This window comes from Chlorocebus sabaeus, chromosome 15 (assembly GCF_047675955.1).
Source record: "Chlorocebus sabaeus isolate Y175 chromosome 15, mChlSab1.0.hap1, whole genome shotgun sequence".
In the NCBI taxonomy this organism is placed as follows: Eukaryota; Metazoa; Chordata; class Mammalia; order Primates; family Cercopithecidae; genus Chlorocebus; species Chlorocebus sabaeus.
The window spans coordinates 52,732,600-52,749,092 of record NC_132918.1 but is presented as its reverse complement, the minus strand read 5'-3'; the positions used below and the strand labels follow the sequence as shown (position 1 = coordinate 52,749,092).

General features: G+C 45.0%; 2 protein-coding genes across 17 annotated transcripts in view; one reads left to right on the top strand and one right to left on the bottom strand.

The window, feature by feature from the left end:
- The window catches only part of ARMC8 (armadillo repeat containing 8), a 110,358-nt gene extending 105,965 nt beyond the window's left edge, over nucleotides 1–4,393 (top strand). For all 7 annotated transcript variants that reach the window (XM_008008981.3, XM_008008979.3, XM_008008985.3 and 4 more), the window contains one exon: nucleotides 1,919–4,393. In XM_008008981.3, the coding sequence (XP_008007172.1) occupies nucleotides 1,919–1,952 (34 nt within the window). In that variant the 3' untranslated portion in view covers nucleotides 1,953–4,393. The remainder of the gene's footprint in view (nucleotides 1–1,918) is intronic.
- The window catches only part of NME9 (NME/NM23 family member 9), a 58,587-nt gene that overhangs the window by 22,049 nt on the left and 20,045 nt on the right, over nucleotides 1–16,493 (bottom strand). For 9 of the 10 annotated variants that reach the window (XM_073023581.1, XM_073023584.1, XM_073023583.1 and 6 more), the window contains 5 exons: nucleotides 12,457–12,539; nucleotides 12,063–12,155; nucleotides 10,903–11,057; nucleotides 9,543–9,679; nucleotides 7,210–7,729 (listed from right to left, as the gene is read on the bottom strand). In XM_073023581.1, coding sequence (XP_072879682.1) covers nucleotides 7,665–7,729; nucleotides 9,543–9,679; nucleotides 10,903–11,057; nucleotides 12,063–12,155; nucleotides 12,457–12,539 — 533 coding nt within the window. In that variant the 3' untranslated portion in view covers nucleotides 7,210–7,664. Of the gene's footprint in view, nucleotides 1–7,209; nucleotides 7,730–9,542; nucleotides 9,680–10,902; nucleotides 11,058–12,062; nucleotides 12,156–12,456; nucleotides 12,540–16,493 lie in introns of those variants that run through there. The other variant, XM_073023582.1, reaches the window with a different exon arrangement.

The following is a 16,493-nucleotide window of genomic DNA, read 5'->3' as shown; positions in this document are numbered from 1 at the left end:
CCAACCTGAGTCCATCTAAGAAAGGGTGATCTTGCCTCCAAAACCATTCTTCTAAAAAGACTCCTTAGATAACGATAGTAGAAAGACAATAAAGGTACAGTGTCTGAGATCCAGAATAATCAAACCTAGCCAACCTCTGAATAAGATCCATAAGGAATTTGAATTGGCAGATTTAACGAGCAATACGGAATTTTGATCAAGACCCTTATGTGGTATTCACATCGTAGTACAGTAAAGTCTATCACCTGAAGAATACATCTCTCAGGTTCCTTTTGTCGTTAAGGCTTTGATCCTTTGACTTTCAGATGCTTACAGATGAGAAGCTATTGCTAACCAGCCCTCTCCACCCAGGCTCAGAGGGCTTCAGGGTTGCAGGGTCCCAGAGCTCCCACCTCCATCAGAACTGTTCTTCTCAGCCTCTTTAAGTATTTGGGGAGTCAGGTGGATGGTTTGTGACATCATTCATAAACTTGTTTCTGAAAATGTCCTTGTAGAACCCAACTTGCTCATAACTTGGAGATAATCTTTCTAGAGTTTTCTGTTCTGATGAATTGGACTATTCACAGTATCATATTTAGAGTCTTACATAATTGCAAGAATATACCTTAGTATACCACTTAGAAAACTGTTATGTCCATTACTGCAGAAACTGCACGTGAATCCAGCTTATTGTATGCATAGTCTACTTGGTATTAGTTTGATTAGCTATTGTACCTGAACATTGTAGACTTTCTTTCCATAGCTTAGAAGAGGAGACCATTGCTGAAACCTGACATCCTAATTCCCACAGTTTCAGCCTCTTTAGAAACTTTGCTAAGTTTGTGATAGGAATAGTAAAGGAGGCCTCCTTGGGCCCACCTCAAAGGAGGCCACTTTTACAAGGATCAGAATAGATTAAGTCACTGTTCACATTCTTTTTTTTTCTTCGATTTGTTTTTGGGGTTTTTTTGTTTTGTTTTGTTGTTTTTTGGGATGAAGTTTCGCTCTTGTCACACAGGCTGGAGTGCAGTGGCACGATCTCAGCTCACTGCAACCTCTGCCTTCCAGGTTCAGGCCATTCTCCTGGCTCAGCCTCCGAAGCAGTTGAGATTACAGGTGCCCGCTACCACACTCGGCTAATTTTTGTATTTTTAGTAGAAATAGGGTTTCTCTATGTTGGCAGGCTGGTCTTGAACTCCTGACCTCAGGTGATCTGCCCGCCTCGGCCTCCCAAAGTGCTAGGATTACAGGCGTGAGCCACAGCACTGGCCTACATTCTATCTTTTCCTTTTTACCTGGCCCATTTCCTTCTTCCCCCATCACCATAACAACGCACATCTCACATTGATCAGTTATGGAGTCATCAGGTGTGATGAGAAGAACAAGATGAAATTGTAGCCGCTTTCCACAGTTTTGAGGCATGTAAAGCATAAGACAGCCTCATCCTATGGGCTCTTGGCCCCTTCCATGCACCTTCTAATCACCTCAATACCATTTCCTTGGTCAGTTTTCTTATTTGCTTCCCAGAACCCTAAGTGTCCTCCTCTAGTGTTGTGCTTCACTGTGTAAAACCTACATGGCAGTAAGAAAAAGTGAAGAATTTGAGACCTATCACAACTATATGCCAGTGACAAAAGAAAACATTATAGAATGTCAGCACATACCAGGGACTGTGGAATGTCACTGAGCTGCAGCAGGTTTAAGTGCAGGAACAGCCCTCTGAGAGAACCACAGAAATAAGAATATAGCCAGAGTAGATTTCAGGTATCTGCCCACTGCAGATCTCTGCCCCTTAAGGTAGGTGCCCACCTGGGCTCACCCCAATTCCCTCTGGAGATTTACTTTTTTAGACTTCCCCAACTATCATCATTGAACCATAGGGTTTTTTACCCCAATTACAATTCTGAGATGATGGCTAACAGGAATTTTGTGATTTCAGGGCAAAGATGGCACTGCAGCAGTACCTGGCATGATGGGAGTGCCCCTGGGCACCTGCGAGCATCCCACCTCCTTGTTTAAGGAAGTACAGGAACCAGCCTCATTTGATTCCTTCTATTTGCACAAGTCACCTTGGACTGCAGGGAGCTGTTTTGCAAAAGCAGTTTAGTAGGCTTAGATCTCAAATTCATCTTGAGAACTTTTTTTTGAGGTAGTAATTTCCTCAGAAGACTCTTGTGTTTTGTTTTGGTTTTTTTTTTTCTGAGCTACCCGGACTCTTTATTAGAACAATCAGTCATTTTCCTTTGGACCTACAATTTTTTGCCTATGCTGCAGCCACTTTGTGAGAATGAATATGTCTGTGTAAACACACAGGCACGCGTGTATGTGCACGTACATGGGCCAGAATGAATGGATGTGTGTGTGTGAGGGATACCTCAGATTTTTCTTTTCTTATTTTGTGTGAAAATCTCTTTTCTACAGATTTTCCAGGGTTTAAGCATTGCTTGCTGTATAAAAAACTTTACTGAATTATATACAGTTTGAATGAAATGTTATTTTAAAAACAAAACAATTGTTAAGTGTTCCATAAAGGTTATGTTGAATTTTGGTCAGATGAATATTTGTAAGTAAAAAATATATGCATTTCTGAACCTCAACTTAGATTTTCTTTATATAAAAAAAAAAAGAAAAAGTTGGCTATAGTTGGCCTGATTAACAGGCACTATACATGGTGCTGTGCAAAAATAGTAAGCTAGCATCTTACTGCCGTCAATATTAGCAGGTACAGAGCCTTTTTTCATCCTAATTTAATACGTTCTCAGGCTTCCAAGTCAGACAGACAGGGAGGAGTAAAGTGAGGCGACAGATTCACCATAGGCTTTTTGAAGCATCAAAGGGAAATATAACTACTGATAGTGAAAGCCCAGCCATGACCCAGATGGGGCTTACCCTTGACAGGAACTAGGGACCGAGAGCCTCCCAATTGCCCTAACTCCTGTCATTGGTATTAGCAATATCTGGCCGGATTTAGAACCAGTCATGGAAACTTGTGCTCAAACTAAAAGTAGGTCATCACTTCCCAGAAACAGAACACCTTGTGCTTCCTGAAACAGCATATATCACTGTGAAACTAAAGAATGTTCTACAGACACACCTGTAGAAAGAATCAAAGAACAGGATAGTTTAGAAAGCTTTCTCTTAGCTGTATTCAGCAAATTTCATATTAGTTGCTCAGGATTGCTAGTTGGTATGCTTTTGTAAAATGAGATTGAAATTTAATAAAAGATGCAACTAAAATCTTTTCCTGCATGAAGCGAAAAGCACTCAAGTTGAGAGAGGGGCAAGGGAATCTCCCCAGGATGACTGAAGATGACTTCTTTTTACAGCAAGTACCATTAGCCTTTCTGCACCCAACTTCTGGGTCAGCAGCAAGGTGAACTCAACAGAAGTTGCTCTTGACTGTTTGAAGGTAGAAGCAGCCTGCCCTTTCTCTTTGTTAAAAGAAGGTCAAAGGCATCACAAGCAGGATGCAAGGTCTGTGGTCCAGAAGCTTGCGGTGAGTGTGTGCCACTGATGGAGCCCCAAGCCCACCCACCAGCCACTCCTGATGGGGTTGCTCACACTGCAGCCGCCCTATCACCACCCTGTACTTTCCTTGGAAGATTTAAATGTTTGATTGCAAATGAATGTTTTAAAAATGTATTTAATGCAATTTTTCCTGCTCTCAACATGACCACCCAAGATTCAAGTTACTATTTTTTCAGAACATCACTGATTTTAAAATCTGTCCCAACAGGACTTGGTTTTGTGCAGATATCACAGTGCTAATGTGAGAAACCCGGTTAAAAGAAAACTTAGTTTATTGGGAAGAAAACCTTAGGCCCACTCATTTCTAGTACTGTGAAAATATCCTTGGTTGGCATTTTTAACGCAAAACATTATAGTATTGGTATTAAATAGTACCAGGTAAATATAAAGAAACCAGTAATGAATTGCTGAGACAATCTTGAACCCAAATAGCATTAGAGAGCTGAAAGCCCAATGAAATAACACTTTCACACTTAAACTCTGTGGATACATCTTGCCTGTGGGTATAAACAGATGGTCAAATTAAAAATGCTTTACTATAATTAACTTTTCTGAATTGAATGAAGGGAAATGTATTTATTGAAACAAAGCTGTTTGCTGCTTTATGCAGGTGCAGTGTTCAGTCAGCAAGGAAGTGGGAAGAGTGGACATGGTCTTGTGTCTACACCCAAGTTCTTAACTAAGCTTCTCGCTCTAATACTGCATTCTGTTTCTCCTTTTGTGCCCTCATTGTAATCCAAAATTTATGAACTAGAAAAGAATGTCCAATTTAATAAGTTGCATTTTTTTTTCCTTAAGCACTTTATTCAGAACAATACATGTTCTTCTGGTAGTGTTTGGATAATATGATTTTAACACATGCTAATAAAAGCCAAGAAAAATCGTGGCAACTTCTAAAAAGGAGTCTGTTTTCCAAATGTCTAGAACATTAGGAAACATCAGAAGATAATGTGTACACACTTTTGGAACCTGTGATTCTTGGTAAATGAAGGGCTGGGAAGTGCTTTGCATTTCAGAGTGGGACCCAGTGCCTTAGGGTAACTGTGGCTCCTAGAGGCATCTGCAGCAGTCTGGGGACCCCACTCTTTTTGGCCTCCTTCTGAAGGCCAGCAGACCTTCACAGGGAAGGTGGGCACTCCCAGCCACAAGGTATCCCGTCCCCAATGTCATGTCCATCCCCTCTGTCCTCTTCTTAGGTATGCCCCATCTCCACTGCCACCAGCTGCTCAGTGTGCAAGAGCTTGCTGTCCCTCTGCAAGGACACACAGTTGCTCTTCGTCTACCACGCACTGCCACCTTTCCCTTCTCTGAATCGTAGGCACACCTTCTATCTCAAGGCCTCACTGGAAACAAAGCCAAGGACACCTGTACCAGAGTGTGGTGGGAGGATGATGAGGTGGGCAAGAGAGGGAATAATCATGGTGGGAACCTCTGGGAGGACCCAAGGTAAGGCCAAGAGAGTAGGAGCAGGTCCAAGCAGGCCCCTGTTTCCCATAACTGCCACAGGGAAAACTTGGAAGTGAAGCCTAAGAAAAGAGGAAGGGGGCCTCCCACCCCAGATCTTGCTGGAGGGCTGACAGAAAGGTTCCAATTTCTTGCCACCTGGGATAGGGACTGGTGCTGTCCCCATCCTGCCCCTTCCCTGTTTACTGGGCAGAGAGGCACATGTTTATTTCCAGCATGAGAGAAGGTCTAGGATCTGGCTTTAGGGAAGGTTGAGGGAACCCACCAAGGTCCACTGAGTGGACTACTAAGCCACCTTTCCTCCTTCTATCTCTGTAGCCCCTGGCTCCTGGCTTTGGCAAGCACTCTGCCCTCAGGCTGAGTGGAGGTCCAGAGCCAGTCCTGAAATAAAACCACCCTCCTTGACAGAGCCGAGTCTGCCCTCCTTCCTGTCAGGCACTCACACCCAGGAGCCAACGGGTCTTAAAACCAAAAGTGGCACCCATCCTTTACTTCCTTGTTTGCTTCTGTTGTGGGAAACCAGGCCTAGGGTCTCTGCCAATGAGTTCCATACTCTGGGAGTGGGCTGATATTTGAGCCACTCTCGGGAACCCCCTTACACCCCATTCCCCTGTTCCTTATGCCATGAAACTTGTGGACTCTTAGAGATGCCCTGCAATGCTGAACCCACAGCATCCCTGAGTCACCAGTAATGGGAGGAAGAGGCATGTCACCATTCCTAACACTCCGGCCCCATCACCTAGTGCCCCACTTGCTTTCCCACTGCCCTGCCCAGCTACTTCATCCATCACTGACACAAGAACACTCTCCCCCTACAGGCTCAGTTCCCCAATCTCATTTTCCCCTCTCTCCCCTGCTTTGGGAGGCCCTGGTGGCTCCATCTCTCATCTCACCAGTGTTGGTAGATCCTTGGCTTCCCAGATTCTGGGGAGATCAGATGGCTGTCAGCTGGGTGCACCCCCTCGAAGTAGCTCATTCAGAGCCACACACATCTGTGGTATGGAAGCCCAGGCATAGGGCTTCTCCAAGTCGTTTGCCACTTCTGAAGTGGGCACAGACCATATGAGCCCCGCTCTTGAGCCCACTCCCAAAGGGAAGAGCACAGCCCCACGGTGGGCTGTGAGTCTGGGGATCTGGAATAGTGCATCCAGCTTCCTGACAGATCCTGTCAGTGAGGGCTTTGTCATGCACATTGAGATCCTGTACAGGTTCCGATGAGCACTGTGGACATGTGTGTTTCCATCCAGGGGTGACACAAGGTCCTGGCAAACACAGTGGCCTTAAACAGTAGGGCCTATTGAAGGTCACCGGCCTTGGTTCCCAACTCTGGGGACTGACTTATCCATGTATCCCCAGAGCCAGCTCAGGGCCTAGCACAGTCTCTTGTGCTAGGCTGACGAAGTGTGATGCACCCACGAAGACGTCCTCTGGGAGCTAACTGCCCATTTAAAGAACTTCAAGTCATGGACAAAACCAGCAAGGAGGAAGACGCTGGCATTTGCTTCCTAGTATAGAAGAACATGGCCTCCTCCTCAGGAAAAAGTATGCCTGCACTTGGCAAATTTACAGATAAAGTGGTTAGAGAGGGTGGCATTGTGTGCCAATAATTTCCAAGTGGTCACAATAGCTACTTTTTACTGAAATCCTGTGTCCCTCAAGGGGAGAACTGCAGAGGGATGGCTAAGCCAGGCAATTCAGTGAGAGCTGAAGGCAACCTGGCCCCACTAGGAGCTCTCAGCTTTTAAATTTAGGTGTCACCCAGAATCAGAAACCAGAGAAATGGGGGAGGGATGTGTCAAGAAAATTAGATGAACCCTGTTTCCAAATTTAACGTCTAAGCATTGCTTTATGAACATGCCTTGGTAATGGAGAACTGCAGATGGGAAAATCTGGCAGCATTAAATGACTGTTGGTGTGACTTGGGCAGGCAGCATGAGGAAGCATTTGGAGCCTATTTATATCTGCCTCGGCATCAGGGTGCCTGAAAGTGTCATAGCCAATCTTGCACTGTTTTCAAGCTCATGGTTACCAAATTAAGTTCTAAAATTGTTTAATTCATAAGGTAGATTTATTGTCGGGGAAACACCATCTCATATAACCCAGTATCCTCTGAGATGACACTGTATCTCACAACAGGATGAAATAACTGATGTTCAATTATTTTGTAAAATCCCAAAGACAGAAAAAAAAAAAAAAACTGTGTTCTACATACTGTTTAATAAGGCAGAAAAGTATATACTATTCTCTTTCTTTACTTTTTTTTTTTTTTTTTATTAAGACGGAGTCTCACTCTGTCACCCAGGCTGGAGTGCAGTGGCATGATCTCGGCTCACTGCAACCTTCACCTCCCCAGTTCAAGCGATTCTCATGCCTAAGCCACCCAAGTAGCTGGGATTACAGGCGCACTCCACCACGCCCGGCTAATTTTTTGTATTTTTAGTAGGGACAGGGTTTCACCATGTAGGGCAGGCTGGTCTCGAACTCCTGACCTTAAGTGATCCACCTGCCTTGGCCTCCCAAAGTGCTGGAATTACAGGCATGAGCCACTGCGCCCAGCCGTATTATTTCCATTGTCTACAAAAGACAGCTAAACCAAAAAGTATTGGTACTCAAAAGAGTAAGTTCCAATTCTGGAGGTCCGTTTTGTGCAGTAGACCCCTGGTCACGTGCTCCGGAAGAGCAGCACAGCCATCTCAATCCACATCCTCGGGAAAGCAAAGCGCCTCAGTGGGCCCCTCTGTTGCTTCAGCCTCACCGCCTGTGGGATGACAGATGTTTGGTAGGACTCCTGAAACAGCCCTGTCCCAGACCTTCTGTCCCACCCACCATCCACAAAGAAATGGGAAGTTAAAGGTCAGAGCAGGGAGAGCCAGCAAAGAAGTCCTGATATGTGTTAGGGACCAGGAATTAAACAGAATGGGTAACACTGAGCATTTAATTCATGTCGTATGCCAGACCAAGAGCTTTACATCCTGTCTTTCATCTTCACAACAGCTCTATGATGAAGATTTTTATTATGAAGTTAGTTGTGGTTATGACGAGTCTATCATCTCCATTTAACAGATGAGGAAACTGAGGCCCAGAAAAGGTAAGTAACCTTTCAGAGGCTCTTCAGCTGGGGAATAGTGGAGCCAGAATTCAAACCCGGGATTGTCTGTCCCCTTGACTCCTGCGTTTTTTTTAGCAGGAATAGTGCTAAGTACAATGGAGGCATATGCTGCTCCCCAAAGCTGAGAAAGTGTGACACATCAGAATAAATGGGCAGAACAGCACCCCAGCCAGGCTGCTTCAGTGTCCAAAGGAGACTGTGCACTTATTCCCAGGGTGTGGTCTGCAGGTAACCCCTTTTCTCATCACCTGAGGCCAAAACGTCAGTCTCATGATCTTTCAGCACTCCCAACAGCCCAGTGAGAACTTCCCAGCCACCTGCCCCAGACTTGGCTCTGAGTTACAGCTATTTGCTTCCAATCACCACCCCCTATTCCCAAAAGCTTGAAGGTGCCCCACAACCCTGGACACATAAGGAAATGCATCATGGACTCTCTGAGGACAGGTCCCAGAGGAAAGCTGGCCTGGAGTGTGTCAGTGGGTCTCTGATCCACATAGAGCCACACTTCCCAAGATGTCCTGGCTCCCCAACCTCTGGCATGCTCAGCTTGTTCCTCAGCTGGCAGTGGGAATAATTCTGCTTCACAGGGCAGTGGCAAGTCCACCTATTTTGACTTGGCTGCATTTCAGATCTTGAGACCATGAGCATATCAAACATTTAGGCAAATATATTGATTAAAACCCAAACATTTAGACACACACGGGTTATTTCCATTTCAGATGGAATGTGGCCTTCTCCCAAGAATCCAACCCTCGCATCCTTTGGGTTTTCCCAAGGTAATCATCTCCCAGCCTCTTCCACTCATTTCATGCTCAAACCGGAGACATGTAATGCAGCAGTTTCACTGGTTGTAGGGTAGACTTAGTTACATGGGCTCCGGGCCCCTTGGGGCTCTCACCCAGATTTGGAGGTGGCGATGCCACCTGGCATGCCTTTCCCAGAGGCTGTCTGAATGCTTCCCATGAAGGGAAGGTCCTAAACAATGGTCATGCATTGAAATGTGGGGCTGAGGGAGATGAGGTCACAGCAAGCTCCAGGTTGAAGCCCCTTCTGTATAGCTGCATTTCTCAGTGAGCCCTTAGGGGCTTAACATGGAGTGTGTGGAGTGTGTCTGGCCTCTGACTGGCTTTGAGGTAGGCTTCCAGAAAGTTAATGAAATTTTCCCAATGGTTTCCACAGGGAAATGCAAATAAAGTACTTTTTGCAACAAAAATATGACTCCAAAATAAGCAGCAAAAAATTTAATGAGGTATTAAAAAGCAACACTGTTACTCTATGAGGACACAAAACAGTTTAGTATTGATACTCAAGTTATATAATGACCTGTATTTTCAGAACAGGACTGTATTAGTTTGAAGACTTAGTTACCAAAAATTATCAATCCCCCACACACTCAAGCACATAGTCACAAATTCCTTGTATCTATGATTTAATAAAGATCAAATCTGCCTTGATGACTTACCCTGAGGGGCTTCTGTATCTTTGTCTGAAAATTTCAAACTGGGGAAGAGCAATGCCAGTTCTCTGTCAGCATCTTCTCTGTCCCGGCTTCCGTGGACGGCATTAAAGGGCATTTCTGTGCCGTACTGAGCTCGGAGACTGGGAACATTGGCAAAATGTAAAAGAAACAATTGTTTCATTTGAAAAGAAATGTTTTGCTTTCTGGCAACATGATCACCGGCTACCAATCAGCACCCTGCATTCCTGTGAAATTGATTTCTCTGCAGGAAATACCAAGAACAGCAGCAATAATAATAGTAGCTGGCATTTATTTGGTCATGGCAGTGTGCTGGGCACATAGTTGGGTACTTTACTTACATGATCCCATTGCATTTTCGCCACAGCTCTATGAGACATACTGCTGTTACCCCCGTTTTAAAGATGCCTGATTAATAGTGTAAGCACAGGAGCTGCCATTTTGTCGATATTACTGCCAAAGGCTAGCACCGTACCAAGTGCTTGATAAAGTTTTGCATAGTTATCCTTGCAATAACTTCGTAAGATAATAATATTGCTATGATTTCCTGTGTGTCAAGCACTACTCTCGGTGAGGTATATACATGTATGTATACACACTCGTGATGGATGCTTATATCCCCATTTTACAGTTGAGAGAACTCAGGCTAAGAAGAGACTTGCAGTGACCTAGGATCTGAATCCTGAGCTGGCTTTCACTAGCCCAGCCTGCCTCATATATAAATGTTCCTGGTCCCCTACAGCTACAAAGTACAACTGCAGTTCCTTGGCCTCTCTAATTTCTTTCCTGTTGTCTGCGCCTGTCAGCTTCAAAGGCCAAGGTACAGTGGATTTGTATTGCTGGTGCCAGGCTAAATATTCCCATGTCCAAGGAGCAGGCCAAGGAAGCCCAGTGCAATGTGCAATGTACTCAGACTCCTGAGGGCCTCAGGACACCCTGATGGGGAGTAGGTTTGGATGGCATTGAGACTACAGTGCAGATTCTCAGGCCCTGGCCCAGAGTCTCTGACAGGCTTGAATGGGACCCTAGAATCTGTATTTTCCTGGGAGTACCCTATGGAATCCTCTGGCTGCAAAGAGAAAACAGCGGCTGAGGAATGAATCCAGAAGCAGCCTTCAGAAGAGAACAGAGCAGGGGAGGAGGCACCTCACAGGACGCACTCAGTACAGGCTGGGCCAGAGGGGGAAGATGTCAGGGTCTCCCCAAATATATAAGAGAGAGGCTCCTGGCCATCAGAGAGTCCTCTGTGTTACCCACGATTCTAGGCTGAACACTTTGAGTGGGACTCAGCCTCCTGGAATGCAGGTTTTAAGATGGATGAAAGGACCACAGCTGGTGACGTCACCTTTCAGGCTGCTCCCTCCTGGCCACATTGGGGTCACAGGGGCCCATGACGGTTCGCCAGCTAGTGACCACGTCTTCGAAGCCCTCAGTCCTGGTAAGGATCAGGAGGTGGCTTGGTCCACTGCACATGTGATGTACCAGCTTCTCAAATGCCTCCTAGGCACAGGGAGGGAAAACAGTGACCCAGGGCAGGAGCTGCTAGGGCCTGCAGAGGATCAGCAAGCCCATCTCACCCACGGGATGAGAGGGAGTTAGGGGGCAGCCTTGCTACCAGCCAGCATGCCCGTGACCTCTCAGCCACTGCGCTCTGTCTCTGCCTGGCCACCTCTGCCTGCTGTGGAGGGTGTCAGGCATGGGTGGTAGTGATGACCAGCCACACACAGAGCACTCAGAATGACAAGAGTTTTAAGTTGACTCATTTGGGAATAAACATGAGATGATTATATAAGTTAGGCAGAGACATTTAAAAGACCGTATCTATGGAAATCATATGATGCTGGATAACCAAGGGGTGAAATATAGTTGGTACTTTTTTTTTTTTCATGCAATGCCTCACAACCCTTCCTCCTCAAGTAACAGTACTCTGGTTTTCCTTTGGGGAACAGCCCTTATCCATTTCATTTGGTCCAAATTTGACTGACAACCATGATGCCTATTCCCCAACACAGACACACACACACACACACACACACACACACACACACACACACACACCCCTGACATGAGAGGAAGGGCTATGGCCCAAGCTAAGCCAAGAAGACTCCCAAGCAGGTGGGTCATCAGCAGAAGCAAATGGAAGGTGGTTAGATCTGAGTTATCCAATGGCAGTGTCTAAAGTGATATGCTCGAGGCTTTGCTTCTGAGATCCCTCGCTTCCTTTTGTCTTCAAGCCCTTCTCATTAAACTCTCCCTTCAACTATGGGTTATCCTTCTAATAAATTCCTTAATTCATTTCTTAGAGTCAAAACCTTTTCTTTGCAACCAAAAAACTTTACCTGATACAGCCTATTGTCATTCTGAGAACAAATTTGTGACCCACTTGCTGTTCCTATTTTGGTTCTTCATAATTTCTTCTGTTACAAACTAATATCAATCTACAAGCATAATGTTGGAGGAAGAGAAACGACAGCGTGTTGAACTTGTGGAAGTAGATGAGCTGACCTCTCCAGCTCTGTGTTGGTAGAAAAGTCGCATTTCTGCCTCTGTCATGGTTCTCTCTTCATTTGTTAGAATTTCAAACCCAGCTTCCTGAATCTGTAGAATATATATAAATATTCTGAAAGGGTAAATCAAGCCCAAATTCACATTGATTAATTAATTTAGTTGCAAGGTAAAAAAATAAAGACAGGCAACATTAAAGGCTATGGAGACACTGATCCCCACATTATCTGTCCCAATCAGATTTAACATTTTCATTTGCTTGAATGGAGTTTGAGCTACAATCCCTTAGAAGTCGTCTTTCTGCACTAAGATATCACTGCCCGGTGCCCCATCCCTGTTTATCCACAAGAGAGGACACAAGGACAGTGGTGCACGTAAGTGTTGTCTCTCTTACCTTCATGATAATCTCATTGGTCTTTCCGTGGGCCACTGCATCTGGTTTAATGATGGCCAAGGTACAGGTCCTCTCTGATGAAACTAAGCCAAAAATGGTGCTGTCAGATGCTGATGTTTGAGGCTCTCGGGAGTCCATCCACAAAAAAACAATGCTACACAAGGCTCCATTGCACCAAGTGCTAGGCACAGGCTTGGGCTCTCAGGGTTCCCTCCCCTGGCCTTAGTTTTGCCCCTGCAAACCTGGACTCTGGTGGATGTACCAGTCTGACTCCAGACCTCAACCTCCATCTTGCTGCAAGGAACAGAGACTCAGAAACTGGCTCAATGAACCTGGGCAGGTGGCGGAGGAGGAACATGGGGGAAGGGATTGCTGAAAGACTGCTTGGGACCAGAAATCCAGAAACAACTGAATTGAGTTGGCCTGGGGAGTGGTAAGAAGAGGTATAGGAGAAAGTGAGAGGGGGCCTGGAGCATGGGCAACACAGACCTGGCTGCCCTCATCCCTTCCTGTCACCCCCTCGTGATTCCCACCCAGCCTCTACCTGCTGTCTGCCACATGCTCTCCTTTCACTCTACTGGCTCCTGTGGCTCTGCTGCTTTTTCCCTTTCCCGCTATGTAGCTAAAAATGGCTCCTCCAGGCCCTGAGTCTGCGTGATGTTCCGTGACTTCTCAGCTCCAGCACATACTACCAGATTGCAGTTTCAGTAGTCTCTGTCTCCGTTCAAGTTCTCCTGAGAGAAGCCAGATTGCCCCACTCATTAGTCTGAGCCAAGGTACCAGCCCTAGCTCACTGGCCAGTCTGCTGATTGACTGCCCTTGAATGAGCATCCACCAGTCCAATTAGCTATGACAATGAAGGAGGTGCCACAAGATCACAGTCCACTGCTGAGGCCCACAGGAGCTATAAGGAGGTCTGTGTCTAGTCCATGAGCCCACCTCCATTGTCCTCCTGCTTATATAAACTTGTCTTTGGTGAGTTATCTACACTCTCGACAGAATCATCATTCTCTATCACCTATTTTGTTTCTCAGCTTTTACATTGGTTGTGTTGAAATGAAACAAGACAATCTCTACATTTAAAGAGGGCTTTCTACTCTGAAAAATCTCAAAAACATGTATTGCAAAATGTATAAATCATTTCAAGCAACAAATCTATTATTTCTTTCTGAGATTACTATTTCTGCTATATCATGAATATTTAGATTTTAAGATACTTTTACAATAAATTCCATTATAAATTGATTAATGAGATCACCCAAAAGTAGAGGAAGAAGAGAAGAGACCAAAGCAGGGGCCTGGGACGTTCCAGGTTAAAAGAACAGCACAAGAAAAGAAGCCAATGAAGGAGAAACTGAGGAGAGGACAGAGACATAGAAGGAAAACAAGAAAAGTCGTCACATCTTAGACACCGGAAGAGAAGGTTTTGAGAAGGAAGACATTGTGAACATCATCTCATTCTGCAGAAAAATCCCATAAGATATGCACTGGAAACTACCTGTTGGTGCCACCAATGAGCACCATTTCAGGGAGTAGTGAGTGCAGAGGCCAGATTGCAATAGGTCGGGGCACGAATGGAAAGTGAAGGTGGCCTATAGTGTGGACAAAGGAAGCTTGGCTGTGAATAAGAGGAAGACTGAGGGCAAGGGCAGTATCTTAGGTGGTTTTCTAGGTGGGAGAGACTTGATTTGGGAGGAAATCATGGAGGAGGGAAGAAAGAGGAGATAATACAACAGGGGAGTAACAGATGTCTCCTGCAGAATCACAATCACTGATTTTCTCTTCACCCTTGAAGTTTTCTTGCTGTCCTAAACTGTGCCTTCTCCCTTGTTAGAATCCAACTCAAACAATTCTTATTCTCCACACATGTAAAAACAGCCTTTCTATTTCAAGCAATAATTTAAAAAATCTTCCTCCTCTTATCAACACAGTTCCTGAGCCTAATTCTGGTTTTCCCTTGTGTCTCGGTTACCACCAAGAGACACCATCCCAGCAACAGCCTTCCTAACTCTTAGCTTTTTTTCATTCTGTCAGGCCAAGTTTTCTCATATGAAAGGTTCAGGAAGTACTGTGATACCCAGGAGTGTAAAGTCTGTGAGTTAATATTTGGGGAAGATAGGAAAGAGGTTGTAGGGCTCTGGGAAGGAAAGATTTTCTAATGTTTAAGAAAGAGGTGAAAAAAGAGGCTTGAGCTTTTTTAAAAAGTTCAAATAAGGACTAAGGAAATACCAGCATCATTGCTTTCAATTATTGGTGTTGCTTCCCTCCATTTTATTACATGCAGCTTTTTTTGATGCCTGGTAATTGCCATGAAAGTCACACCTATTATATTTGAACATAATCAAAGCGCTGTGTAATGGGCCCAAAATGCTGCTAAAGATCAGAAGAGAGATTTGACACAGTATGTTTGAAGTCCAGTGACTGGAGACAAAATATTTTATGGTTAAGCTTCCCAGAATCATTCCAATTTATCTAGCAACAGGCTTCTCAATAGAAACTATATAGGCCAGGAGGCAGTGGAATGACATTTCCAAAATATTGAAAGAAGAAGAAAAAAAAAAGGTCATCCAAGAATACCATACCCAGCAAAGCTATCCCTCAAATATGAAGGCGGGCCAGGCGTGGTGGCCCAGCACTTTGGGAGGCTGAGGTGGGCAGATCATCTGATGTCAGGGGTTCAAGACCAGCCTGACCAACAGGGCAAAACCCTGTCTCTACTAAAAATACAAAAAAAAAAAAAAAAAAAAAAAAAAAAAGCCAGGTGTGGCTAAAAGTGGCTCCCCCAGGCCCAGAGTCGGCATGATGTTCCGTGACTTCTCAGCTCCAGCACATACTACCAGATTGCAGCTTCAATAGTCTCTGTCTCCATTCAAGTTCTCCTGAGAGAAGCCAGATTGCCCCACTCATTAGTTTGAGCCAAGGTACCAGCCCTGTCTCTACTAAAAAAAAAAAAAAAAAAAAAAAAAAAAAAAAAAAAAAAAAAAAAAAAAAAAAAAAGCACGTCTGTAAACCCAGCTACTGGGGAGGCTGAGGCAGCAGGAGAATCACTTGAACCCAGGAGGCAGAGGTTGCAGTGAGCCAACATCATGCCACTGCACTCCAGCCTGGGTGACAGAGTGAAACTCCATCTCAAAAAAAAAAGAAAAGAAAAGAAAAAAAGAAGAAGAAGGAATGCCTAAGGAAATCTTTAATCTGAAAGAAAAAAATACTAATATGCAAAAAGAAGACATTTGAGGTATAAAACCCACTGTTGGCCAGGCACAGTGGCTCACGCCTATAATCCCAGCATTTTGGGAGGCCAAGGCAGGTGGATCACTCTAGGAGTTCAAGACCAACCTGGCCAACATAGTGAAACCCTGTCTCTACTAAAAATACAAAAATTACTAGCTGGGCATGGTGGCACATGCCTGTAATCCCAGCTACCCAGGAGGCTGAGGCATGAGAATTACCTAAGCCCAGGAGGTGGAGGTTGCAGTGAGCTGAAATTGCACCATTGCACTCCAGCCTGGGTGACAGAGTCAGAGTGAGCCAAGATCATGCCACTGCACTCCAGCTTGGGTGACAGAGCTAGACTGTCTCAAAAAAAAAAAAAAAAGAGCCAGGTGCAGTGACTTATGCCTGTAATCCCAGCACTTTGGGAGGCTGAGGCAGGTGGATCACCTGAGGTCAGGAGTTTGAGACCAGCCTGACCAACACGGAGAAACCCCGTCTCTACTAAAAATACAAAATTAGTCAGGCGTGGTGGTCCATGCCTGTAATCCCAGCTAACTGGGAGGCTGAGGCAGGAGAATCTCTTGAACCCGGGAGGCGGAGGTTGCAATGAGTCAAGACTGTGCTAGCTTGGGCGACAAGAGTGAAACTCTGTTTCAAAGAAAAAAAAAAAAAAAAAAACAAGACCCAACTATGTGCTGCCTACAAGAAACCCACTTTACCTATAAAGACACATAGACGGAAAGTGAAGGCATGGAAAAAGATATTCATTGCAAGTGGAAATGAAAAGAGAGCAAGATAAACTATACTTAGATCAGAGAAGGTCA